General features: G+C 42.8%; 1 protein-coding gene across 3 annotated transcripts in view; it reads right to left on the bottom strand.

The window, feature by feature from the left end:
• The window catches only part of FRY (FRY microtubule binding protein), a 320853-nt gene that overhangs the window by 94713 nt on the left and 198838 nt on the right, over window positions 1-27302 (bottom strand). For all 3 annotated transcript variants that reach the window (XM_084635515.1, XM_084635516.1, XM_084635517.1), the window contains exons 30-36: window positions 25150-25249; window positions 24605-24776; window positions 15316-15572; window positions 14746-14892; window positions 7181-7349; window positions 6310-6400; window positions 2574-2656 (exon numbers count right to left, since the gene is read on the bottom strand). In XM_084635515.1, the coding sequence (XP_084491641.1) occupies window positions 2574-2656; window positions 6310-6400; window positions 7181-7349; window positions 14746-14892; window positions 15316-15572; window positions 24605-24776; window positions 25150-25249 (1019 nt within the window). The remainder of the gene's footprint in view (window positions 1-2573; window positions 2657-6309; window positions 6401-7180; window positions 7350-14745; window positions 14893-15315; window positions 15573-24604; window positions 24777-25149; window positions 25250-27302) is intronic.

Genomic DNA, 27302 nt, shown 5'->3' with positions numbered 1-27302 from the left:
AGCTCCTACACAGAGATGTGGCCAGGCAGCTCTGCACGCTGCCCCGTCTGGAGGTGCTGCCCCTGCTCCTAGCCAATGGGAGCTGCAGAGCCAGCACTTGGGGTGGGGGCAGCGTACGGAGCCCCCTGGTTGCCCTTATGTGTAGGAGCCAGAGGGGGACATGACACTGCTTTCAGGAGCCATGTGGCGTGGGGCAAGCCCCTGACCCCGCTCCCTGATGGGAGCTCAAGGACCAAATTAAAATGTCTGATGGGCCTGACATGGGCCGGAGTTTGCCCACCCCTGGTTTAAAGCATATACTTTACATCTTGATATTTGTCAGAAGGAAACCTTGTCCCAATAATTATGTAGTTTTAAAGCTTGCAGATAAAAACAGGGATCTTCAGTCACAGACATGACTTGAGGAGACAGACCTATGGAGACTCTCACTTTTCTTAATTAAGACTTTGATTTGCCTCTCCCCCACTTAAAACTAGCAAGATGTTTTGGGGATTTTATATGATGCTATAACTATCATCTTAGTTTACTGTAACTGTATCTCTGATCTCTTGACTTTCTCTCAGGCCCATGCTGTAAGGAGTGGCATGTGGGTGGATTCAAGAGTCAAGCCAATGGTCAATTTGGAGTCAAAGTCAAAAGTCAAGCCAGAGTTGGAGTCAAGAATAGGGCAGAGGATCAGGGATCTGGAGCAAGACAGGAAAGCAGAAACCAGGAGCAGAGGAGAATCTGGGATAAGGAGGGCAGGAATAGGCAGGTAGGAAGGGCTCAGGACTCAAGGTCCAAAGTGGCAGGCAACCAGCCAGGGATCCACCTAGTGACTCAGACAACTTCCTGTGTCTCATTCTGGTTTAAGTAGTGTGGCCAAGACAATCAGTTGGGCCACATGTCTCCCCCTATCAGGAACTTAATGGGCAGAGCGCTTCGTGAGCTAGAGCTCTGATAGCCTCCTTTGTCATGAGTGCCAGTGAGCTGCTGGATGACGGCAGTAGTCTGCACGCTGCCTGGAGACTTACAGACCCAGGTTCAAAACCTGCAATCACATACACACACACCCAGTGCTTCTCTTGCTCACCCACCCACCTCTACAATCAAACCCATCTCCAGCCCCTATGTTTGTATTCAGTGTAGTCTTTGGGAGAGGTTTGTGATGGCCTGTAAATCAAAGACATACTGCTAGGAGCCACCCAACCTCCAGCAGAACAGTACTAGGAAGAGAGGGAGTTACATCAGTGACTGGGAGTCAGGACTCCTAGATTTGATTACTGGTTCTGCAACTCACTCATCATGTAATCCCAGGCAAGCTGCTATTCCTCTGAAACTACTTTGCCCAAAGCCCGTGTTGTAGAGAAAGCATTTCAACGTATTAACGTTGTTCTGTATTGGAACATAGTTCATTAAAATCACATGAACACTGCTGCATTAATTAACCTTTGCAGCAGAACTGTCAATTTGCTGAAGAATTCAGCACTAGCAAGCCACACAAGGGAAGGAAAATTGCAGCAAAATGTAGGTTGAGTATGTTGCAGAATATTTATTTTATTAATTAATGTTGTATAAATATTTACTGGTTTTCTATTTGTTCACAATCATGCAAAAGGAACTATTTGTATATTTTAAAATAATCAAAATAGGTTATTACATTACATTTGATAAGTTTCCTATTTTTTATTATGAAAAATATAGTCAAAAGAATTTCATTTGGACAAACAGAAGATATAAAACATTATTACATTTATTATTCATGTTGAACCAGACAGTACTGTATGACCAGAGCCATATCATTGATTCACCTTGGTGGTTTTTTTATCAGGCAGGAATAAGGGACTGTATAAAGGACTGGCCTTTCTAAGATGCAGTTTAGGCTTTAAATGAAATCAGTGTATCAGCCTCTTTACAGACCATTGCAAAAATGAATTCATACTACCAGACTTCCCAAATGCCAAACATAATTTAGTAAATAACTGAAATACCAGGTGTTTCTTGATATTCTTTACTAGATAAATACCAAGGGCCAATTTATGGTCAGTTTAGAGTAGGTATGCGCGGGTGACAGACACAACGAGCCCTTTTTACTTTTCCCCCAACACAAGTGTGGAGCCAGAATTAAGTTGCAGGTAGTGGGGAATGGAAGGGATGGGGTATGATTTGCTGACATGAGATGTCTTGGTGCTCCCCATCTCCAGGTACTAAGGGAGAGTGCTGGTTACTTCTGTTACACTGATGTGGTAAATCCTGATGCTTGGTGTGTTCCCAATAGTGCCCCTAGAAGTGTTATAATTTTCGAAGCGAAAATGCCCCCACCCAAGTGCTGCTGCTTGCATGGTATCTCACTTTCCCCATTCCAATGAAGCTCTGCCTCTGCCTACTGAGTCCTGAGCTAGCAAAAGGAATTATCTATAAGATCAGTTTAAAGGTAATAAGGTGACACAGAAAGCCACTGGAATGATAGCTTCCTATGCTGTGTCTAGACTATACAGACAGCTTTATCAGGTGTTCTCTTCAAGTCACAAGAAACATTTCCTTTCCCACCAATACACCCAAGAAATTGCATAAAATGGAATGTCAGCACTTACTTTTATCATCATCGTAAGATCCGCCAGAGCTATTACTGTACCTTGATTCTAGTCGACTGTGTGCTCTGATTACATTACTGAACCTTGAAATACAAGAAAAATCTTCATTAAATGCTTTATTTAGACAAAGCAAACCACTGTAGTAAATGCTCACTCCAACCAAATTTTCAAGGACCACCTTAAGCATGGTATTTCCTACTTTTAAGTACTTGACTTTGCAACCTAAATAAAATTCTGAAAAGATGGGAGTTGCCTTACCAAGTGGGGGTCAGTGCTAATGAGCCAATTCAATTAAGGTAGAAGTGGCGTATTCTCAATAGTTGACAAGAAGGGGTGAATACCAAGGGAGGGAAAATTGGCTCATTAGCTCTGACCCCCCACTTGGTAAGGCAACTCCCATTTTTTCATGTGCTAGAATATATATTCTGCTCACTGTATTTTTCACTCCATGCAGCTGATGAAGTGGGTTTTAGCCCAAGAAAGCTTATGCCCAAATAAATTTGTTAGTCTTTAAGGTGCCACAAGGACTCCTCGTTGTTTTAGCATATTATTGTGGCAGTCTTTAAAAAATCCCTGAAAAGTGTACTAAAAGATATATTTTGAGGGGAAAACACATATGAAGAAATGCACAATGTCAAATTCTATCCTCATCTGAACTCAGTAAGAATATAGCTAGACAGACTGCAAATAAGAGAAAGCGGTCACTTTGAAAACCATGTAACAGATGCTGACAATAAAAACACATAACTGTCACAATATAACATCCAAACACATTGATATCAAAACAATACAGTATTATGATGTCAGAGAAAGAAATCACATCACAAGACAAGACACAATGCAACATCACCTTGAAAAGCTATGGTGCAGCATGATGACATTGTGCCAGATCAAAAAAATTTCTAGACAAGTAAATGGCATTTTACACATTACTCAGGGTTTCCTTTTATGTGATATTGTGTCTTCAACACAAAAACTAGAATATTTTCTACTTAGTTTCATTATAGAATATTTTCTACTTAGTTATTCTAAAACAGGCCTGTGATTATGAGAGCAGGTGGCAAAACTTCTATTACTTACTGTAGAATTTTTTTATCATAAACATATTTAAAGAACAATGATTGTTGGAGACGAAGTTATCCACAACATCTGCTCTGGTCACCTTATTATTTAAAAAAAATGACTACAAGAGACAAAGAGACAAATGACAAAGAGAACACTAAGAACAATTCTACATCTGTGCATTTAAATATAGCAGTGGCTCTCAACCTTTCCTGACTACTGTATCCCTTTCAGGAGTCTGATTTGTCTTGCATACTCCCAAGTTCTACCTCACTTAAAAACTACTTGCTTACAAAATCAGACATAAGAATACAAAAGTATCACAGCACACTACTACTGAAAAATTGGTTTGGCCATATCTACATTTTGTGAGAGACAGGACACTGTGAAATTGCTGGCAGGTTACAACTGGGGCACATAATGAAAAATGTTGTATCAGTTGTTTGCTTCGCCATTTAAAAAAAAACCAATTTAATACAATACACCTATAAACATTTTTGTAGGGAAAAATAAGAAGGACACCCAAAGGCAAAGAGGTTTATTTTCTTTTTGCTCACACACAGCATCTTTTTGCTCCCTACTCTGAGACCTTTATCAGTTTTTGGCACACTCTCTGTTATATGAAGTTTTTATACCATGCTCCACAGCATGACATCTGAATGCCTAACCAACCTTACTCTATAGAGAAACTAAGAGATTGAGCTGAGAAAATGGCAACCTCTTATATTTATAAGACCTAACAAAGAAATAGTTCAAAGTGGTTATAAAGAGGGGAACTACAGGAGAAGATCTCTGAGCTGGTTGTTCTTGCTCATTTGAGCCCTGATCCAGTGGAAAATGGGACTTTGAAATGATGCTAGTGGACATCAAGAACCATAAACTAATTCAACATCAATGGGGACCTTCACTGACGTTATTGCAGCTCATTCGTATTTCCCGTCTAAAGAGAAAAGGGATTTAGTAAGAAAAAGAAAATAGACTTTTCTGTGGTACTGAAAATGGTGTGCCCCTTTAACTTGTGACTCTACTGTTTTGTAATCTGCTTTAATGGGTGCTTTAATCATAGGGTTAGTAGGGACTACAAAGGGCATCTAGTCTTGCCCCCTGCCAAGATGCAAGATTTGTTGTGTGTAAACCATCCAAGACAGATGGCTATCCAGTCTCCTTTTGAAAACCTCCAGCGAAGGAGCTTCTACAACCTCCCTAGGCAGTCTGTTTCATTGTCCTACTGTTCTTACTGTTAGGAAGTTTTTTCTGAGATTTAATCTAAATCTACTATGCTGTAGTTTGAACCTATTGCCTCTTGTCCTGCCCTTTGTGGCAAGAGACAACAACTTTTCTCCATCTTTTTTATGGCAGCTATCATATTCCCCCTCAATCTCCTCTTTTCCAAACTAAACATACCCAGTTCCTTCAGCCTTTGCTTGTATGGCTTGCATTCCATCCCTATGATCATCTTTGTTGCTCACCTCTGAGTCCTTTCCAGTTTCTCTACATCCTTTCTATACACTGATGACCAAAATTGAACACAGTACTCCAGCTGAGGCCTAACTAGTGCCGAGTTGAGCAGTACTATCACCTCCTGTGACTTGCGTTCTATGCCTCTGTTAATGCAACCTAAAATTGCATTTGCTTTTTTTACAACAGCTTCACAATGCTGTGTTCTACAACAACTCCCAGATCCTTCTCAGCAGTGCTGTTATCAAGCCAGTTATCCCCCATTCTGTATTTGTGAAGTTGGCTTTTCTTCTCTAAGTGTAGCACCTTACATTTGTCTTTGCTGAATTTCATTTTGTTGTCTATAGCCCAGTCTTCCAATTTATCAAGATTATATACATACAGTAAGAAATGAAAGGTTTCAGAGTAACAGCCGTGTTAGTCTGTATTCGCAAAAAGAAAAGGAGTACTTGTGGCACCTTAGAGACTAACCAATTTATTAGAGCATAAGCTTTCGTGAGCTACAGCTCACTTGGAAGTGAGCTGTAGCTCACGAAAGCTTATGCTCTAATAAATTGGTTAGTCTCTAAGGTGCCACAAGTACTCCTTTTCTTTTTAAGAAATGAAAGATACAGAAGGCTGGAAATATATTAAGTGACTCAGGATTGCTGGGCAGAATATTTTTCAGATGTAGAAAATGGTCCTTCCAATATCTGCCACCTCATCCTAAAAAGGAAGAGTGATACTGAGCTTCTTTGCACAGTCAGGAACACTGATCTGCACACAGATTTTTATCCTCTCTTCATGGATTAAAAGAGTATGGGATCAAACCCAATATTTTTAAAAGATTTTAAAATTCTTTTTTTCAGTAGATTCCCCCACTTCTCTTTCTCTTGTCCAGTTGGTTCCTACAACATGAGCTAGGTAGCACAAATTGCTCAATTTAGGTGTCACACATACCTAGGCTATACCTACAATATTAGGCTTATGTTACTAATCAACTTTTTGAAACAGGAGATTCTGCAGCCTGCTTTTACTGCTTTCCTGAATGACTATTTAAAAACATTCCTCCTGGGATAAAAACAATGCTCCTGGTCAGACAGATCATCAGCCAGTCTACATCAGTGTGGCTCCACTGAAGTCAATGGAGCTTGGTTGATTGACATGAGCTGATGTCAATCTGGCCCTTAAAACCTTTTTTTTAAATGTGCACATTTTGGAGAAACAGATTACAAACCTTTCATCAGTTTCCTTCACCATCCTGCTCTCCTCTATATCAGGAAAACTGTCTTGGCCAGCTACAACAGTATTACTGCTAGAGGTAGTTCCTGTATGTGAGATGACAACAAGCACACCCATTAAATTCCATACGCATACAAATATACATAGTCTTTTCATGAGCTGCTTTTCTTTCATACCAAAATGACAATAAAAAACTTTAACTTTAGATTTATGTCAAAGGCCACAGTAAAATTGGTCATTATGCATATACTACACACACATTCATATCCATGCAACATGTACATGTGTTTTAGGGTCTTGTTTCACATCCTAAAAAAAGTGAGTTCCCAGAATCTTGCATGTCCTGTAAATTTGTGTTCCCTGTTCGTTACCAGTTTAAAAAGATGCTGTCAGGGTTTGGTGCAGTTCATCATTTATTTGAATTGGTTCTTCTATCATTAATATTACAGAACAGTGTGCGACCAGCAATCCCATGATCACAGCAGGCATTCCCCAGCACCGATTTATTGACAAGCTAGCACCTTAACTGTGTTGCAGTCCTAGTTTTGAAAGTCTACTGCAACTTTCAGAACAAGGTGGTCAAAGAGAACATGACCCTATGACATACACCAGATCTCAAGCTCAGTCTCACCAAGATCCTGCTGAGTTCTAGAGAAGCACTATAGTAGGCTGCACGAGAGAGAACAACTAAATGAACCCGTCATTCAGTGCATGTGGTTTGCAGAGCATGCAGCCACGCTAGTAGGTGCTGTGACTTATACGTGTCATTATTATTTATTTGTATTCCAGAACTGAACTGAACAAAGAGACTGAGACTAAAAAACAGGTATAAAGTCATAGCTGAAATAATAATATTTAGCTCATACCAGAAGCAACAGCTGAGGGCTTGTTGCTGGCAGTAAAGCGGTAAAAAGGTGGATTATCACAATGCTGGACAATAGGGTTTACTGGATCGGTCTGCTGCAGTTCAAAAAGAAGCTCTTCCATTGTTTGAATAGTGTTATTCCGACACAAATATATGGCAACCTTTTTGATCTAAAGGAGAAAAAAGACATTTATTAGTATCCACACAAAATAGATAAACAACTAGAATAGTTCACACAATAAAAACATATTACTTTGCAATAACTAAAAGGCTAAAATGCATATATTACTGTTGAAAAAGACACCAGAACAATGTAACTGAATTAACCCTGCTCATATTAATATGAATACAACTCCCTTTTGATTTCAACATACTTTCTCTTAAAAACAAATCTCTGATCTGGTTGCTCAAAATTATTCGGTTATTATCCCCCATAAGCCATAATATACAGAATGTAATTAAAAACTCTGTAACTAGCATTACTAGTGAATCATATTCAGGGTTTATCTTTTGAATACATTAATACCTTCCAAGCTGAAGCTTGCCATACTTCATAGGGCCAAAGTTCCAAAAAGAAAAGCAGGGGTCCACGCATAAGTTCATGCATACATTTATGCATGCAATTGTGTGTGAAAGTCAGGTAATTGTACACACAAACGGTAGGCAAGGATCCAGCTAGCCATTTACATGTGTCATGAGAGTCAAAGGTATTTTCAGAAGTCTTGAAAATACATATTTACATAGGTAAACCAGCAATCACAGTAAAGTCAATAATGCATACCATACTGAGCCTACTCCTACTGAAGTGAATGGCAAAATTCTCACATTTATTATTTTCTATTTATTTTACTCTCTTTTTTAACTTTAGAGAAAATGTACACATTTAAAGACTATGCTAAAGTAACTGGAAAAAATGTGCTTGTTGTATTTCACTGTGAGTGATATTGTAGGAATTTCTAAAAAGCAAATGCTCTTCAATCATCATTTGTACTGCAATTAAAGATGGGCAACACCTTACCTAACAAACCTTGCACAGCACCCTCTAAAACCAGGAGAGCAGAGCAGTTCATGTGGATGCACTAAGAAAACAACACTTAAAAGACAAAGAAATAAAAAAAGACCAGCCAGCCCTCTTAAAGCAATCTTTGCCTCTTTTAAAAAGCCAGCCAGTAAAGCATTAAAGGCATTGCCTTGTGCCCATTGGGACAGAACATATGGCTGAAGGCAGGAAGCAGCTGGTGAGGGCCAGAGGCACACTGATTCCAAAACAGAGAAAGGTAAAGACAAATAGTTAATCTTGCAGCAGTGTGGCCTTTTGGATTCTGCAAGCCTGAATGCTGTGGATAATTTGTTGGTATTATTTTTAGTTGCTAATTATTTTGCTCTCTGCCATAGACGATGCATAGAAGGAGCATGTAGGGTCGAGTGCCTCTCCCCCACCCCGAGATTTCTGCTTGGCCTTCCGGGGTGGGAGAGAGGGGGGAGAGGGGCTGTGTCCTTCTCCCACTGAGCCTCCCCCTGGCATGTTTGGCCTCTGTCCCTGGCAGCCAGGCCCAGGCAGGGAGCGGAAGTGGGGGACTAGACACTTCTCATGCCAGCCACTCTGGGTTGCTGCTCTGTGCAGTATGGTGGCTGCCTGAGAGACAGCCTGGCTGTGGAGGTGGCGGCGGTGGCAGGTCACCTCCCGCTTGAGCCCGGCGACTGGGGACAGGGGCTGAGTGAACCGCAGTCCCCTCTTTCCCCTGGCACATTTACAGCTTGCGTGGCTCCTGTCCCTGGCAGCCGGGCATAGGTGGGGGGCAGCCCACTGCCACCATCTCCCCAGCCAGGCTCTCTCAGGCAGCTGCTGTGCTGCACAGAACAGCAACCTGGAGTGGCCAGCTTCAGCTGCGTGAGAAGCGGCTCCGTACCGCTCCTTGCCAGGCTGCCAGGGAGAGCAGAGCTCAGTGTGCTGTGTGGGGCGGGGGAGAAGCGCAGCAGGAGAAGGACAGAGCACCCCAACCTCCTGCAGTTAACTCTGGTGTGGCAGGGAGAGCGCTGGGCACAAGGCAGGACACATGGCGGGGAGAGTCACTGGGCAGAGGAGACACATGGGGTGGTCACGTGTCCTTTCCTTTAGATTGTGCCTCCCCCCGCCCTCCCAGTATGGGGAGGCATGACTCATCTATGCTCTCTGCAGTAAACATATTGTGTTCTCCTTGTTTCTAACGAGGATAGGGGTGAGTGGTATACTATTGCCATTTCAGGTCTAATTTGGACACAACAAATCTGAGTAGCTACAGGTTTTAACAAGCAATTGTCCTCCCGGGGTTTACTTCTCTTCCTTAGCTGCCACCATCCTCACTGCCTCTCTCTTTAGGAGCAAACTCACTCACCCAAATCTAGCTTGCTGCTTTAAGAGCATTTAACTTTTTTTTTTTTAACATTAAAAATGTCCCAGCTCTCAGACCACATGTAGAAGAACAGGAGGAATGTTGATATCCCTATTTCTAGGACCTGTACCACATATGCTAGTCCTTCCTAATGCTAGATTATGAATTTCCATTTTAATATCAAAAGTCATATGTTGCTTTTTGCTGTGAACAATGTAAATGTTTAATGGCATGTGGTGCCTTTTTAGCTGCTTGCTACTCTAAAACTGTCTTATTGTTTCTTTTACATTTCTGATGCAAAACTGACTTGGAGTATGTCCTATCATCTGTCTTTAACACACCCACCACCATGCTGAAAGTGGTTTCTTTCCCTTTGCTACAGTTGTTAGGATAAGATCTACATATCTATTTTACTTTGTTATTAATGTATATAAGTTATCTGTAAGATAAATGATTAAAGGAACATGTGTTTATGGCATGAAAAACCTTTTATAGTTATCACAGTAAACTATGATTTCTTATCTTGGTACACTGGGGCACTATCAAAGCATTGCACAGATTCATGTGATAAGCTGACATATTTTGATAGCCTAAATGAAGATGTAGATGAAAGTGCTACTGATTATCAAAATCAAGATATGAATTATAATTAAGGCTACATTTTAGTCACAGGTATTTTTAGTAAAAGTCATGGACAGGTCATGGGCAGTAAATAAAAATTCACAGCCTCTGACCTGTCCATGACTTGTACTATATACCCTTGACTAAATCTTGTGTGCTTTGTGGCAGGGAGTGGCCCTGGGGCGCCAGGAGTGCTTGGGGGAGGGGGCACCTAGGGGCGCTACGGGTGCTCAGGGGAGGGGCATCCAAGGATCCCTGCTGGTGCTTGGGAAGGCGGGAGACAGCATGTGGCCTGGAATCCTCGCAGTTGCTGGGAAGGGAGGGGGTTTGGCGGGGCTGGCAGGCTCCCTACTTGGCTCCGCATGACTCCCTGGAAGTGGTGACAATTCCCTCGTCTCCTAGGTGGAGGCGCAGCCAGGAGGGCTCCGCGCGCTGCCCCTGCCCCAAGCGCTGACTCTGCACCTGCAGGTGGAGGCAGCATACAGAGATGCCTGGCCACGCCTCCACCTAGGAGCTGAGGGACATGTCGCCGCTTCCGGGGAGCCCTCCGAGGAAAGTGCCACCCAAGTCCTCACCCCCTCCCATGCCCCAAACACCTGCCCCAGCCCTGAGCCCCCTCACACACCCAAAATCCTGCTGCTGCTAGAAAGAGGGGGCATGGTGGCCTGAGACCGCCCCAGCAGCGCCCAGTGCAACTGACCCAGGGGCTGCCCGAGCTGCTCAGGAGGCCCCAGGGCCAGCCACACCAGCTGCTGCAGAAGTCCCAGAGGTCCCGGAATCCGTGACTTCCATGATAGACTCGCAGCCTTAATCATAATGGAAAATCAAACTCCTATCATGTCAAAGTTGAGGAACAGACAAAAAGATGCCTTTGTTCTTTTAACTTTATGTTGCAAAGAGCAGCATTAGTGGAAGAACTATATTCTAGTTTTTTGTGAAGAAGCAATAAATAGTGTTTGAATATATTACATTAATTCCTTTTTCTAAAAGTTCATGGCTACTGCTGAAGTTTTGTGGGGGTGTGTGTGTGTGGCAGGATTGTTTTGCATCTCCACATAAGAGTATATTCTCTAAATCTCCTATTTTTATCATCATTTTTAAAATTTATGACTCCATTTTTCTATCAGATTTCTCTTAAACAGGCCTTCCATGTTTCTCCCATTGTTATGTATGAACAAACAATACCTACATTACATTGCATACAGGCATTGCTGTTTTAATACCATCTCTGAATGTATAGATTTATGATTTAGATTTAGATTTTATGTATTACTCCTGGGGGAATTCTGCACAACTGCGTGATGCAGAATTTGCACAGAATTAATGTTCTGCACAGAATTTCACTTTTTCCCTGCAGATTTGGTGCTGCAGAGCTGCTGGCCGCCACGAGGGACTGCTGGAACCTGCAGAGCGAGGCTCCCCAGCTCAAAAATAGAGGACACTACTGATTGGAAGGGGAGGGTGAGAGGGTGCTGGAGGGTTCCTGACAGCTGCGGTTCCCAGCATGTCCTGAAGGAAGGAGGCTGTGTGAAGGAAACTCCATACAAGCCCGGTCTGACCAGCATCAGGCTGTTTCTTCCTCTGGATTCCTGGGCTCTGGAGGGGAGGGAATGTGGGTGTCTGGGCCGGGGGGCCCCGCACAGCCCCCTCCAGCTCCCCCAAGTAACCCTCACAGTGTACACACACTGCTCCAGCACCCTCCCACTGTATTCCCCCCTCCAGCTCCCTCCATGCCTTCCCCTTCTCTCAGCAGTATCCTTTGTTTGGGAACCTCTATATGGTAACCCTACAGGGGGCAGGGCAAAAAAATGAGAATCGACCAAAAGACCACAGGCGCAGAGTTTTCCCCGAAGATATGCTCAGCCGGCATGTGTGACACACCCAGACTGAGGTGCCCAACAAAAGCATAACAGAGAAAAAGGAACTGGGTTGTCACAGAGGTTTTTTTAACTCTCTACTCCTGGGGGAATCTTTTTTGTTGTCTGTATTGTTACAGACCTGCTTGCTGACAGGTATTTTGAAATAAATTACCAAAATAACTGAAACTGGAGTGGTTATACTATGTTATTTTGACAAACTAAATATGAAGAATTATGAAATATTGTGCGCACAATTTTTCATTTTTTGGCACACAATTTTTAATTTTGCGGTGCAAAATTCCCCCAGGAGTAGTATATGTATATTTCTCTATGAGAGTATAATCTCTGTGAGAGTGTGTGTGGATATATGCCTCCTCTTGGCTACATGAGATACAAATAAAGCATACACAAAAACAGTGAATTACTTAATGGTAATAATTTGCCATCACTGACCTCTGTAAATAAGCTATTTGAGCTAAAGGAAAAAGTCAGTTCCAGAAAACAAAGCATGACAGAGTAATTAAAGCCCCCTTCTAGTAACCTTTCTCTTGAAGCTGTATGTAAAGCAACAGGTATCCAATGGACTTTGGATACAAATTCAGACGAAAGCATACATTTTCTTGGGCTGACAAAACCTAAAACACACCTGTGCTTTTGACCATCTTTAGCAGCATTATGTAGACACAGACTGGAGAAGCATAAAAAGCATTTCAATAGCTCAGGTGGCAAAGGATGTGTTTTGAAATGGCTAGTATTGCCTTCCTAAAATCAATCCGAATCCTGTAACAGTCCTGCCTCTCTAGTCTACCCTCAGTTCCCAGCATTTTCTCTCATAGAATCATAGGGTTAGAAAGGGTTACAGAGGTCATCTAGTCTAAGTCCCTGCCAAGATGCAGGATGTGTCATGTCTAAATCACCCAAGACAGATGGCTACCCAGACTCCTTTTGAAAACCTCCAGTGAAGGAGATTCCACAACTCCTGTCAACTCAACTGACCTTGATGCTCCTTTTGGGCCTGATTCAGCTAAGTCAATAAAAAAACTCTCACTGACATCAATGTGCTTTGGATCAGACCCTTTGTCTCCGTCTCTCATAAGCTTTGCACCTTTTCCCATACCAACCCTTTAAACATGGAAAATCCTTCCTGACCAGGAGCACCACATTATCCTCCTTCAATTTTTTCTCCTTTGGATTAGCTTTCTTGCACTAACAACCATTCCAGCTTTCGTTGCACAAAGACAGAGTTCACAATTTTAATATATTAAATTAAAAAATAAAAGGGAACCAAAAAGATGTGTATGTAATAATGAGGACATCTTGTGATCCCCCATTGTCTTCCCACAAACTCTCCCCCACCCTTTATTTCCCTTATTCTATTATGGGTGGTAAACTCCACAGGGCACGCCTGTCATTTTAAACTGTTTATAAAGAACTATGCACACCTGTGATGCTAATTAACTAACGTAATCATTGTAATTATGGATTCTCATTTTCTTAGTATGGGAACTAATAGGGACAGTCAAATAAGAAACTGTAATTCTGCTGAAAAAAGTAAAAAGCACTAAATTTTTATTCAGTTTCTCCCATCCACTGAAGAGCCAGACAGAAGTGGAGCTATATTACTTCACTCAGAAAAAAAACCTGTTTTATTCTAACGGCAGCAACAGAAGCAATATATTGTACAACCTGACTCACATACAAGAAGGAACAGTTATGTAATCAATGACAGCTATGCAGGGAACAAAAAGGAATAAGCTGACATGCTAAACTTTACAATTTCCACTAGTGTTTAAATTGACATCCTGCATTGCACCATAAATAACTGATATAAGGTTCTGACTCAGCAAAGCCCTAAAGCACATGCTTAAGTTCAGTTGACTAAAAGGGGTCTTAAACACTTTCTTAAGTGCTATGCAATGGGATTTTTGCAAGTGCTTAAAAGGAGTTAGGCACCCAACTCCCATTGACACACACCTTTCAAAATCATAGCCTTGCTAAAGAAGGATGGACTTCAGAACATGTTTAAAGATAAGCACATGCTTGGTGCTTTCCTGAATTGGAGTTAAATCCTTAAAATGCACAAACACTAATACTGGAGATAGCATGAATTTATTATCCTTTTCCTTGTATAACTTTTCATTGTTTTAAGCCCTTGCAAAATTTAGCATACTGGTTGTCGTCTAAACTAGCTGCCTGCTGGGGAAAGTTCAAGGCATTTAATATTTTTAACTTAGTTAATTTTTCAAGCAAGTTATTTAAACTTGTAAGAGTTCCTTTCTGTCGTGTTCATAACATTTTGTATGTACAAAATGAATATCTGTTGTGTAAGTTTGATATTGAAAAATGGTTCTGATGTTTGTTCACAATGCTTTCAGCCATTAGTGGCCAGCCACTGTTACTGCTGCACTATTCCCCAGTGCTGACAAAGCTGAACTTTGACAAAGCTGCTATTTTCACTGGTGGAGCTTACCCCTGCTTGGAACCAAGTAAGCTCCACTCATGCAAAGAGAGGCTCTCATGGCACATTTTCTCTGTTTGCCTTCAGCGCCTGGGCTCGTTTACTCTTCCCAACTGACCTAATATAACACTGGATGCTCGTGAATGGATAAGCATAATGGGGTATTTTGGCAGTAATTAATTTTCTACAAATGCTGTTTTCTTCCTTAAAAATACAGTGCAACCAACAGCAAATAAAACAAAACACAAACACTTACATAAGGTAAAAGGATGGTATCACTGCTAACCCCACACAAGCTAATTAGAAATTGCAGTGTTATTCTAAGGTTGTTGCTCCATTTCTCATTGTTGGCCAAGGCATTCCAGACATTTTCCATCTCTAGCCCAGGAACTTCATCTCCATACTGTAAAGAGGCACAGAGATGGAACTTTTGAAAAGGTGCACGAAACATATCATTAATATACGCAGACATTTAGAAGAGAAACTAAAGGTATGTTATTGTACAACATCAGCTCATGCAAAATCAATAGCAAAACACAGTAACAAGATATAGAGTACAATTTTCAAAAGCAACTAAGTGATTCAGGAGCCTACATACCAGTCAGAAGTGAAATGTCATTTCAGTGGGATTTGGGCTCCTAAGTCACTTAGAAACGTGTACAATTTTTTACTCAGAATGAAATCCACATTTAGAGAGACGTGAGTATTTGTGCTCATGCAAGATTATATCAATAGAAGGAATTCTAGACACCCTTTAGTTTTTGAGTATTTTTGAATTTTTAAAAATATCATAGCTTGAATATTTCAGAAAACAGTTTTGCTTTACCTTAGCTGTCATATACATGAGATTATTAAGCACCAACGATGTGGCCTCAGGAGAGCCCCATCCATTTCCTTTCAGTCCATATGTGACAGCTATTTCCCCTTCCTTAGCCTTTATTTCATCTTCTGGGGTGCTAGGGCTTGAACCTGGGAGAAGAAGTCTGCTGTCTACAAGTTCGATGTTATGAAGCCATGGTAGCAGATAGGTAAGCATGATCTGTCTCCCATTTGGATGGGTTGTTGGGAATCGTTGACTTACCTCTAAAATAGTAAGCATTAAAAAGCATCAATCATTAGTCTATAAAGATAAGTACAAGTACACTGAAAAAATTACATGCTTAGCAAGTCTGATTGTTTCTGTTTTGCCACCTGATGACCTTAATCTTGCAAGGAAAGAGAATATTATCAAAGCACAAAAGCAAATATTTAGGTATTAGCAGGAGGAACATACATTACATTGATGTAAGCCACTAGTAAGCAATGTGTCAGAGGTCTTAAGTGCAAAATAACTGAGGTAAGAATTTTGAATTTAGAAATATAAATTAAGAAGCATGTTCAAGACATGCCCTATTATAGATTGCTGTGTACCGACACACACAGCTAAATTTTTGCTAACACAAAAAAAATAGGGCAGATTTGACAAATTATTCTAGAATTTTAAAAGCTTTTGGAGAATTATGGAAAATTGTCAGTAGTGTTCTGTAAATAATTATAGTATTCTGATATCTGGTTATAATTGTCACATAAGCTTCTATATTTCCTAACTGTGGCCTAAATCTCAAGGCATTTACATACATTGACTGAATAAAAACACTTGTGGGTATCACTAAGCATTATTCATATCAATGATATTATTTCTATAGTAACTAGTGTATTTCAAAAAGAAAATTAGAAGACAACAACAATAAAGACAAGGCCTAAACAAAATACATAATAGAAAAAAATACATGTCTTCAGAATACAATATAAATAGGGTCCTACCAAATTCACAGTCCATTTTGGTCAATTTCATGGTCATAGGATTTTTAAAATAATAAATTTCATGATTTCAGCTACTTAAATCTGAAATGTCATGGTGTTGTAATTGTAGGGGTCCTGACCCAAAAAGGAGTGTGGGGGGGTTGCAAGGTTATTGTAGTGGGGGTTGCGGTACAGTTATCCTTACTTCTGCACTGCTGCTGGGAGTGGTGCTGCCTTCAGAGCTGGGCAGATGGAGAGCGGTGGCTGCTGGCCAGGAGCCCAGCTCTGAAGGCAGAGCTGCCGCCAGCAGCAGTGCAGAAGTAAGGATGGCCTGGTATGGTGTTGCCACCCTTACATCTGTGGTGCTGCTGGCGAAGCGCTGCCTTCAGAGCTGGATGCCCGGCCAACAGCCGCTGTTCTCTGGACGCCCAGCTCTGAAGGCAGCGCAGAAGTAAGGGTGGCAATACTGCAACCCCCCTAAAATAGCCTTGTGACCCCCAACTTTTGAGAAACGCTGGTCTCCCCTGTGAAATCTGTATAGTATAGGGTAAAAGTACACAAAAGACCAGATTTCACTGTCTGTGATGTGTTTTTCATGGCCGTGAATTTGGTAGGGCCCTAAATATAAAGTTTTAATTCCTTATCTGTGAAGACCTATTTAATTCACAAATGACTCTGAGTACTGTGAACATACTTTATAGAACACTAACACTATTTCATAAAAAGTAGGTGTGAAAGCATATTATAGACAAATAAACAATATGTGTAAACATAAAATGTATGCCATTAAAAAGTCATAATTTATTAATAAGGAAATATGACCCTGTGGTTAAGGCACTGGACTGGAGGGTTTTAGGAGTCATGCAATAGATTTCCTATGTGACCTCAGGTAAGCCACTTACTTTCTCTGTGCCACAATTCTCTACCTAAAAAATGAGAAAATAATACTTGTTTCTCCCACCACAGTCCATCTTGTCTTGTAAACTCTTATGAGAAGGGATTGCCTCTTGCAATGTGTCTGTACAGGGTGTAGGTCTGAACAAAGTGGCCCTGACCTCAACTGGGGACTCTAGGCATCACAAGAATGACTCCATTAATGACTGCTTCTTGAAGCAGTTAGCCCTGGAACTCACAAGGGGAGAGGCAGCTCTTGATTTAGTCCTAAGTGGCGTACAGGATTTGGTCCAAGAAGTGAAAATAGCTGAACTGCTTGCTCATAGCGACCATAATGTAATTAAATTTAACATCCTTGTAGGGGGGGGAATACCAAAAATACCCATCACAGTAGCATTTCAGTTCAAAAAGAGGAACTAAACAAAAATGAAGAGGCTAGTTAAATGAAAATTAAAAGGAACAGTCACAAGAGTGAAATGCCTGCAAGCTGCATGGAAACTTTTTAAGAACACCATAACAAGGCACAAACTATATTTATACCCCAAATAAAAAAAAAACAAATGAGTAAGAGGACCAAAAAAATGCCACCATGATTAAACAACAGAGTAAAAGAGGCAGCTAGAGACAAAAAGACATCCTTTAGAAATTGAAAGTCAAATCCTACTGAGGAAAATCAAGAAGAAACATAATCTCTGGCAAATCAAGTCAATTAGGCAAGCCAAAAGAGAATCAGAAGAGCAACTAGCAAAAGACAGAAAAACTAAGAGCAACATTTTTTAAAGTATATGAGAAGCAGGAAGCCTGCCAAACAATGAGTGGGGTAACTGGATGATTGAGGTGTTAAAAGAGCACTCAAGGAAGACCAGGCCATTGTGGAGAAGCTCAGTGAATTCTTTGCATCAGTCTTTGTTGCAGAGGATGTGAGGGAGATTCCCACACCTGAGCCATTCTTTCTAGGTGAAAAATCTGAGGAACTGTCCGAGACTGAGGTCTCAGCAGGACCAGATGGTATTTAGCCAAGAATTCTTAAGAAATTGCACATATGAAACTGTAGAATTACTAATTATGGTATGTAATCCATTGCTTAAATCAGCCTCTCCACCAGGATATGTGCGTGTGTGTGTCTGAAAGTTAAAGCTGGACTGGTGTAGACTAGAAATAAGGTGCAAATTTCTAAGCCCTGGTCTACACTAGGACTTTAGGTCGAATTTAGCAGCATTAAATCGATTTAAACCTGCACCCGTCCACACAATGAAGCCCTTTATTTCGACTTAAAGGGCTCTTAAAATCGATTTCCTTACTCCACCCCTGACAAGTGGATTAGCGCTTAAATCGACGTTGCCGGCTCGAATTTGGGGTACTGTGGACACAATTCGATGGTATTAGCCTCCGGGAGCTATCCCAGAGTGCTCCATTCTGACCGCTCTGGACAGCACTCTCAACTCAGATGCACTGGCCAGGTAGACAGGAAAAGAACCGCGAACTTTTGAATCTCATTTCCTGTTTGGCCAGCGTGGCAAGCTGCAGGTGACCATGCAGAGCTCATCAGCACAGGTGACCATGATGGAGTCCCAGAATCGCAAAAGAGCTCCAGCATGGACCGAACGGGAGGTACGGGATCTGATCGCTGTATGGGGAGAGGAATCCGTGCTATCAGAACTCCGTTCCAGTTTTCGAAATGCCAAAACCTTTGTGAAAATCTCCCAGGGCATGAAGGACAGAGGCCATAACAGGGACCCGAAGCAGTGCCGCGTGAAACTGAAGGAGCTGAGGCAAGCCTACCAGAAAACCAGAGAGGCGAACAGCCGCTCTGGGTCAGAGCCCCAAACATGCCGCTTCTATGATGAGCTGCATGCCATTTTAGGGGGTTCAGCCACCACTACCCCAGCCGTGTTGTTTGACTCCTTCAATGGAGATGGAGGCAATACGGAAGTAGGTTTTGGGGACGAAGAAGATGATGATGAGGAGGAGGTTGTAGATACCTCACAGCAAGCAAGCGGAGAAACCGGTTTTCCCGACAGCCAGGAACTGTTTCTCACCCTAGACCTGGAGCCAGTACCCCCCGAACCCACCCAAGGCTGCCTCCTGGACCCAGCAGGCGGAGAAGGGACCTCTGGTGAGTGTACCTTTTAAAATGCTATACATGGTTTAAAAGCAAGCATGTGAAAGGATTACTTTGCCCTGGCATTTGCGGTTCTCCTAGATGTAGTCCTAAAGCCTTTGCAAAAGGTTTCTGGGGAGGGCAGCCTTATTTCGTCCTTCATGGTAGGACACTTCACCACTCCAGGCCAGTAACACGTACTCGGGAATCACTGTAGAACAAAACATTGCGGTGTATGTTTGCTGGCATTCAACCAAAATCCGTTCTTTATCTCTCTGTGTTATCCTCAGGAGAGTGAGATATAATTCATGGTCACCTGGTTGAAATAGAGTGCTTTTCTTCAGGGGACACTCAGAGGAGCCCATTCCTGCTGGGCTGTTTGCCTGTGGCTAAACAGAAATGTTCCCCGCTGTTAGCCACAGGGAGGGGGGAAGGTTGAGGGGGTAGTCACGCGGTGGGAGGAGGCAAAATGCGACCTTGTCACGAAAGCACATGTGCTATGTATGTAATGTTAACAGCAAGGTTTACCCTGAAAGAGTGTAGCCACTGTTTTATAAAATGTGTCTTTTTAAATACCGCTGTCCCTTTTTTTTTCTCCACCAGCTGCATGTGTTTCAATGATCACAGGATCTTCTCCTTCCCAGAGGCTAGTGAAGCTTAGAAAGAAAAAAAAACGCACTCGCGATGAAATGTTCTCCGAGCTCATGCTGTCCTCCCACACTGACAGAGCACAGACGAATGCGTGGAGGCAAATAATGTCAGAGTGCAGGAAAGCACAAAATGACCGGGAGGAGAGGTGGAGGGCTGAAGAGAGTAAGTGGTGGGCTGAAGACAGGGCTGAAGCTCAAATGTGGCGGCAGCGTGATGAGAGGAGGCAGGATTCAATGCTGAGGCTGCTGCAGGACCAAACCAGTATGCTCCAGTGTATGGTTGAGCTGCAGCAAAGGCAGCTGGAGCACAGACTGCCACTGCTGCCCCTCTGTAACCAACCGCCCTCCTCCCCAAGTTCCATAGCCTCCACACCCAGACGCCCAAGAATGCGGTGGGGGGGCCTCCGGCCAACCAGCCACTCCACCACAGAGGATTGCCCAAAAAAAAGAAGGCTGTCATTCAATAAATTTTAAAGTTGTAAACTTTTAAAGTGCTGTGCTTAAAGTGCTGTGTGGCATTTTCCTTCCCTCCTCCACCACCCCTCCTGGGCTACCTTGGTAGTCATCTCCCTATTTGTGTGATGAATGAATAACGAATGCATGACTGTGAAGCAGCAATGACTTTATTGCCTCTGCAAGCAATGATTAAAGGGAGGAGGGGAGGGTGGTTAGCTTACAGGGAAGTAGAGTGAACCAAGGGGCGGGGGGTTTCATCAAGGAGAAACAAACAGAACTTTCACACCGTAGCCTGGCCAGTCATGAAACTGGTTTTCAAAGCTTCTCTGATGCGTACCGCGCCCTCCTGTGCTCTTCTAACCGCCCTGGTGTCTGGCTGCGCGTAACCAGCAGCTAGGCGATTTGCCTCAACCTCCCACCCCGCCATAAACGTCTCCCCCTTACTCTCACAGATATTGTGGAGCACACAGCAAGCAGTAATAACAGTGGGAATATTGGTTTCGCTGAGGTCTAAGCGAGTCAGTAAACTGCGCCAGCGCGCCTTTAAACGTCCAAATGCACATTCTACCACCATTCTGCACTTGCTCAGCCTGTAGTTGAACAGCTCCTGACTACTGTCCAGGCTGCCTGTGTACGGCTTCATGAGCCATGGCATTAAGGGGTAGGCTGGGTCCCCAAGGATACATATAGGCATTTCAACATCCCCAACAGTTATTTTCTGGTCTGGGAATAAAGTCCCTTCCTGCAGCTTTTGAAACAGACCAGAGTTCCTGAAGATGCGAGCATCATGCACCTTTCCCGGCCATCCCACGCTGATGTTGGTGAAACGTCCCTTGTGATCCACCAGAGCTTGCAGCACTATCGAAAAGTACCCCTTGCGGTTTATGTACTCAGCGGCTTGGTGCTCCGGTGCCAAGATAGGGATATGGGTTCCGTCTATAGCCCCACCACAGTTAGGGAATCCCATTGCAGCAAAGCCATCCACTATGACCTGCACATTTCCCAGGGTCACTACCCTTGATATCAGCAGATCTTTGATTGCGTGAGCTACTTGCATCACAGCAGCCCCCACAGTAGATTTGCCCACTCCAAATTGATTCCCAACTGACCGGTAGCTGTCTGGCGTTGCAAGCTTCCACAGGGCTATCGCCACTCGCTTCTCAACTGTGAGGGCTGCTCTCATCTTGGTATTCATGTGCTTCAGGGCAGGGGAAAGCAAGTCACAAAGTTCCATGAAAGTGCCCCTACGCATGCGAAAGTTTCGCAGCCACTGGGAATCGTCCCAGACCTGCAACACTATGCGGTCCCACCAGTCTGTGCTTGTTTCCCGAGCCCAGAATCGGCGTTCCACAGCATGAACCTGCCCCATTAGCACCATGATGCATGCATTGTCAGGGCCCATGCTTTCAGAGAAATCTGTGTCCATGTCCTGATCACTCACGGGACCGCGCTGACGACGCCTCCTCGCCCGGTATTGCGTTGCCATGTTCTGGTGCTGCATATACTGCTGGATAATGCGTGTGGTGGTTAATGTGCTCCTAATTGCCAAAGTGAGCTGAGCGGCCTCCATGCTTGCCTTGGTATGGCGTCCGCACAGAAAAAAGGCGCGGAACAATTGTCTGCCGTTGCTCTGACGGAGGGAGGGGCGACTGACGACACGGCTTACAGGGTTGGCTTCAGGGAGCTAAAATCAACAAAGGGTGTGCCTGTACATCAAGGAGTATTTCAGGCAGGACTGCACGGAGGGTTCCAATAAGAAATGGTGCACCTAAGTTATCGTTGTTATTGGAACAAGGAGGTTAGCCTGGCCTCTGATTGATACATGGCTAGATTTACCTCGCTGCACCTTCTCTGTGAGTGACTGCAGTGTGATCTAGACAGGGGAGGAGGCAAATGAGTACAAAACAAATCTGGTCTATTTCTTGTTCTGACCCACTCCATCTATCTTTTACATCTTTGGCTGGCAGCAGACGGTGCAGAAGGACTGCATGCCATCCACATCTCATGGCTGCTCGGCAGAAGATGGTACAGTACGACTGCTAGCCATCTTCATCTCTTGCCTGCCTGGCATAAGATGGTACAATACGACTGCTAGCAATCCTCATCTCTTGCCTGCCTGGCAGAAGATGGTACAGTACGACTGCTAGCAGTCCGTATCACCTGCCTGCTCACCATAAGACGGTTCAATAGGACTGCAGGACTAAAGAGAATGACCTGGTCAAGTCACTCCAAATTTAGTCCCTGCGCCCATGTCTGCCCAGGCGCTCCCAGCCGACGTGGCCAGGAGCACCTCGGACACGACGAGGACGACTACCAGTCGTATTGCACCGTCTGCTGCCAGAAGGCAATGGGTTGCTGCTACTGTGCAGCAAAGCCGTACCGCGTCTGCCAGCACCCAGGAGACATAGGGTGACGGTTACCTGAGCGGGCTCCATGCTTGCCGTGGTATGGCGTCTGCACAGGTAACTCATGAAAAAAGGCGCGAAATGATTGTCTGCCCTTGATTTCACGGAGGGAGGGAGGGAACGGGGGCCTGACAACATGTACCCAGAACCACCCGCGACAATGTTTTAGCCCCATCAGAGTGCTCCATTGTGACTGCTCTGGACAGCACTCTCAGATGCCCGATTGTTTGCCATTGCTCTGACGCTGGGAGGGGCGCTTACAGGGTTGGCTTCAGGGAGCTAAAATCAACAAAGGGGGTGGCTATACATCAAGGAGTATTTCAGGCAGGACTTCACGGAGGGTTCCAATAAGAAATGGTGCACCTAAGTTATTGTCCTTATTGGAACAAGAAGGTTAGCCTGGCCTCTGATTGATACATGGCTAGATTTACCTCGCTGCACCTTCTCTGTAAGTGACTGCAGTGTGATCTAGAAGAATGAGTCCCCTAGACAGGGGAGGGGGGGAAGCAAATGAGTACAAAACAAATCTGGTCTATTTCTTGTTTTGATCCACTCCATCTATCTTTTACATCTTTGGCTGGCAGCAGACGGTGCAGAAGGACTGCATGCCATCCACATCTCATGGCTGCTCGGCAGAAGATGGTACAGTACGACTGCTAGCAGTCCGTATCGCCTGCCCGCTCACCATAAGACGGTTCAATAGGACTGACTGCAGGACTAAAGAGAATGACCTGCTCAAGTCACTCCAAATTTAGTCCCTGCGCCCATGTCTGCCCAGGCGCTCCTGATCGACCTCACATAGGCGACCAGGAGCACCTCAGACATGACGATGACGGCTACCAGTCGTACTGTACCGTCTGCTGCCACAAGGCAAGGGGTTGCTGCTACTGTGTAGCAATGCCGTACCGCGTCTGCCAGCACCCAGGAGACATAGGGTGACGGTTACCTGAGCGGGCTCCATGCTTGCCGTGGTATGGCGTCTGCACAGGTAACTCAGGAAAAAAGGCGCGAAATGATTGTCTGCCCTTGCTTTCACGGGGGGAGGGAGGGAACGGGGGCCTGACGATATGTACCCAGAACCACCCGCGACAATGTTTTAGCCCCATCAGGCATTGGGATCTCAATCCAGAATTCCAATGGGCAGCGGAGACTGCGGGAACTGTGGGATAGCTACCCACAGTGCAACACTCCGGAAGTCGACTCTAGCCTCGGTACTGTGGAAGCGCTCCGCCGAGTTAATGCACTTAATGCACTTAGAGCATTTTCTGTGGGGACACACACACTCGAATATATAAAACCGATTTCTAAAAAAACGACTTCTATAAATTCGACCTAATTTCATAGTGTAGACATAGCCTGAGTGAGGGAATTAACCAGTGAAGGAACAGCCCAGGATTGTGAGGGCACAAAGCTGCCTTAAAACCACCACAGTCAGTGGCATTGGAACAATTTTTATAGTGGGGATGCTGAAAGCCATTGAACAAAACTGCAAACCCTGTATATGATGGAAACCACTTCAAGCCAGGGGCACTCCTAGTTCCAGCACCCCTGACCATAGCCCCTTCCCAGTCCACCCCCAAAGACTGCACACCCTGAGTTTTAAATATCAACTACTGTACTTTGCATATGTCTGCAGGAAATTGTGTATCTAATTAGAAAGCATTTTGCTTAATTTTAGTACAATAGAATTGGAATATAACCAAACTGACCAGAAATATCAATCTAATTGTTATTCACAACTTGAAATACACTAACAGGCCACCATTTGTACACTACATAAAAAACAAATATTGAAAACATTTTTTAAAAATATCAATAGACAGGTACCTGAAAAAAGTGGAAGGGTGAGCTCAGGATACATCCTTGCTAGCTCATATGAAAGAAGTGCCAATGAAACACTGTAAAGAGGTGGTAATGGGCCATGTGTACCATACAGGATACTGCCAGGTCTTTGCTCAGCAACTTTCTTTGAATAAACAAAAAGCTTTGCCTCAAGAATCTACAAAAGAGAAGAAAGTGGGCAATGAAGTGAAAGGATTTCATTAATGCACAAAACTTTCAAATTTCAACTTTAAACAGATTAAGAAATCACATAAAGGTCTACATGTTTCACAGTAAAATTTCCAAGTTGCAGAAATATTATAAATAATCATTTGCTTTAAATTTGTATACAAGTAATCACGGCAGCATTTATGATTATTATTATATACTATATTTATTACTGTAGCACCTAGTCGTGGTTTCAAAACAAAAAGTAAAAAACCCCAACCAAACTGTAATACATGGTAAGAAGTTAATGGTGAAAACGATAGGGCCACTTGCATTTGGTTACTGTTTTAAAGGAGATTTTTTTTTAAGTAGCTGATACATGCCTGCATAAGTTGCATGGAAATTTCATAAATCTCTCTGTTGGTGTCAGACGCCTTGAATAGCACTAGGTTTAAAAGTGTCACTATATCAAAAGGATAGTTCCTGGAAGAATAAATAATACATTTTTGTCAACATTAGAATCTCAGTTTAAATTCACTCTGATTTCCTATGCGTAAAAATGATATAAAGAAAAATATCACCTCTGTTTTTTCCACTCCTACACCAGACTATAGGAAAGGGAGTTATTTACTTATGGATACATACTCCGGAGTCAAGTGGCCATCTGGTGAGGGAGGGATGGACAATTACCTTGAGACAATGCTTAGCAATGCACTGCAATTGCCTATTCCATAAACCTAAATTCTTTTAAAATATAGTATCTAATTTTTTATAAACTAATTCCCAAGAGCAAAGATGGTTGGGCAGACAGTTTCCAGGAATAAAATATTCTTCAAGCAATTCCACTGACAGTTAAAATAGCCTCTTCTGGAAAAGGATATATTCCTCAAATTGCACATTCCCAGACATTAAAGTCAAAGAGAACTCTCTATCAGATTGAACAGTTAGTGAAGGATAAACATGAAGAATGGGAATGCATTGGCTCAACAAATGACACGCTCTTGCTGAAGAAATTCCACCATCCTACGTATTCAAAATTTAGTGTACAGTGGATAAATAAGAGCAGGGTCCTGAAGGCACCATTGCTAGAAAGGCAATTTTCCATGTAATGTTATTTGGTCTTGCACAAATCTAGATTGGAGATTTCTACCCTTTTTCCATGTAGATATGTAAATACACTACCTTAGTTTTAGCCAATATAAAATTGTGGAATTTGTATATCTACCACTTCGACCATAACGAATACAGAACTAAGAGCCTGTTTACACTACAATTACAAATGAGTCAGGGGATCTGATTACAAGACAGTTCCCTCCAGACTTACTTACGAGATTGTTCCAAATTGTAGACATGATCTTAACCATGTTCAGTAACTGACCTACAACCTTCTTCATTATCTTGTCTATTAGGCTGAGTCTTCACATGCAGATTTAGGATCCATAATTCACCACCACTGCAGCTCCACCAGTGGAAGCAATGGAAGCTATAATATAGACAGGACTCAGGAGGTTTTTACCACCGAGATTAGGGCAGACAACATGATGGTAAAAAATACCTGAATCCTGTCTACATTAGAGTCTCCACCACTGTTATCAGTTGAGCTGCTGTGGCAGTGAAATGGAAGTTCTAAATTACCTAGCGTAGACAAAGGCTGCTGGGTTGATGGATGGACACAGAGTGATTTCTGGGACATCTTTACTAACTCCACATACTAGTGTACCCCAGCTCTACTGCTCCATGTCAGTCTATCTGGTCCTTCCCCAACCTGGTCCCTCCCACAGTTCACAAAGTTCAAATAATCCCCACTTGAGGGAGCATCTTGAAAGAGGAAACTATCAAGGGTTACAAAAGCATGCCTAAGAGAATCCAACACAAAAATCTAAAGATTAGGATAAAACAAGATTACATTAACAGAATAATTATACTGTAGAGTACATTGATACAAAATAGAAAAAACTAAGCTACATGAAAAATAGCAGTGAAATGGCCAATAAATATGTAGTTAAAAATAAAGAACACTGGCTATCTGGTATAGGCCTCCTTCAAATGAATTTGACAATCATATGAATCGGTCTGGTCAATATTTGCAAACCTGTGGTTCTATCATTAGTCAATGAAGTCCATATTTAGACACCTAAATAAATGGTCTGATTTTCAAAATGGTGAGCATCCAGCAGTTTCCTACTATTTAAATAAATGTTCTGATTTTTTTAATGTATATAAATAAAGATTCGGATACCTAACCTTTAGCCTCTCTTATACAGTATGATGGAGACTTTATAGTTTTGCCTCAAGGAAAAAGACTTAACTAACTAAGATATCAACTGACTAAGATATCATTTGCCCTTCCCACTTCATCATCAAAATGCCACTGGCCACACTGTTGCCAAAGGATATGCCATCCAGGAATTTGAACTCAAGTAAAATCCCTGTAATTACGAGTTGAAAAGAAATGGAAGAAAAGTGTAAATAAAGTGTATGTTTTCAATTACTCCAGTATTCCAGTCTGTAGGGACATGATTAGTGAAACTCCAGA

The sequence above is a fragment of the Lepidochelys olivacea genome (assembly GCF_965140295.1).
Source record: "Lepidochelys olivacea isolate rLepOli2 genome assembly, chromosome: 1".
NCBI classification, from domain to species: Eukaryota; Metazoa; Chordata; order Testudines; family Cheloniidae; genus Lepidochelys; species Lepidochelys olivacea.
The sequence above is the reverse complement of the archived record's forward strand: the minus strand, read 5'-3'. Positions and strand labels throughout refer to the sequence as shown.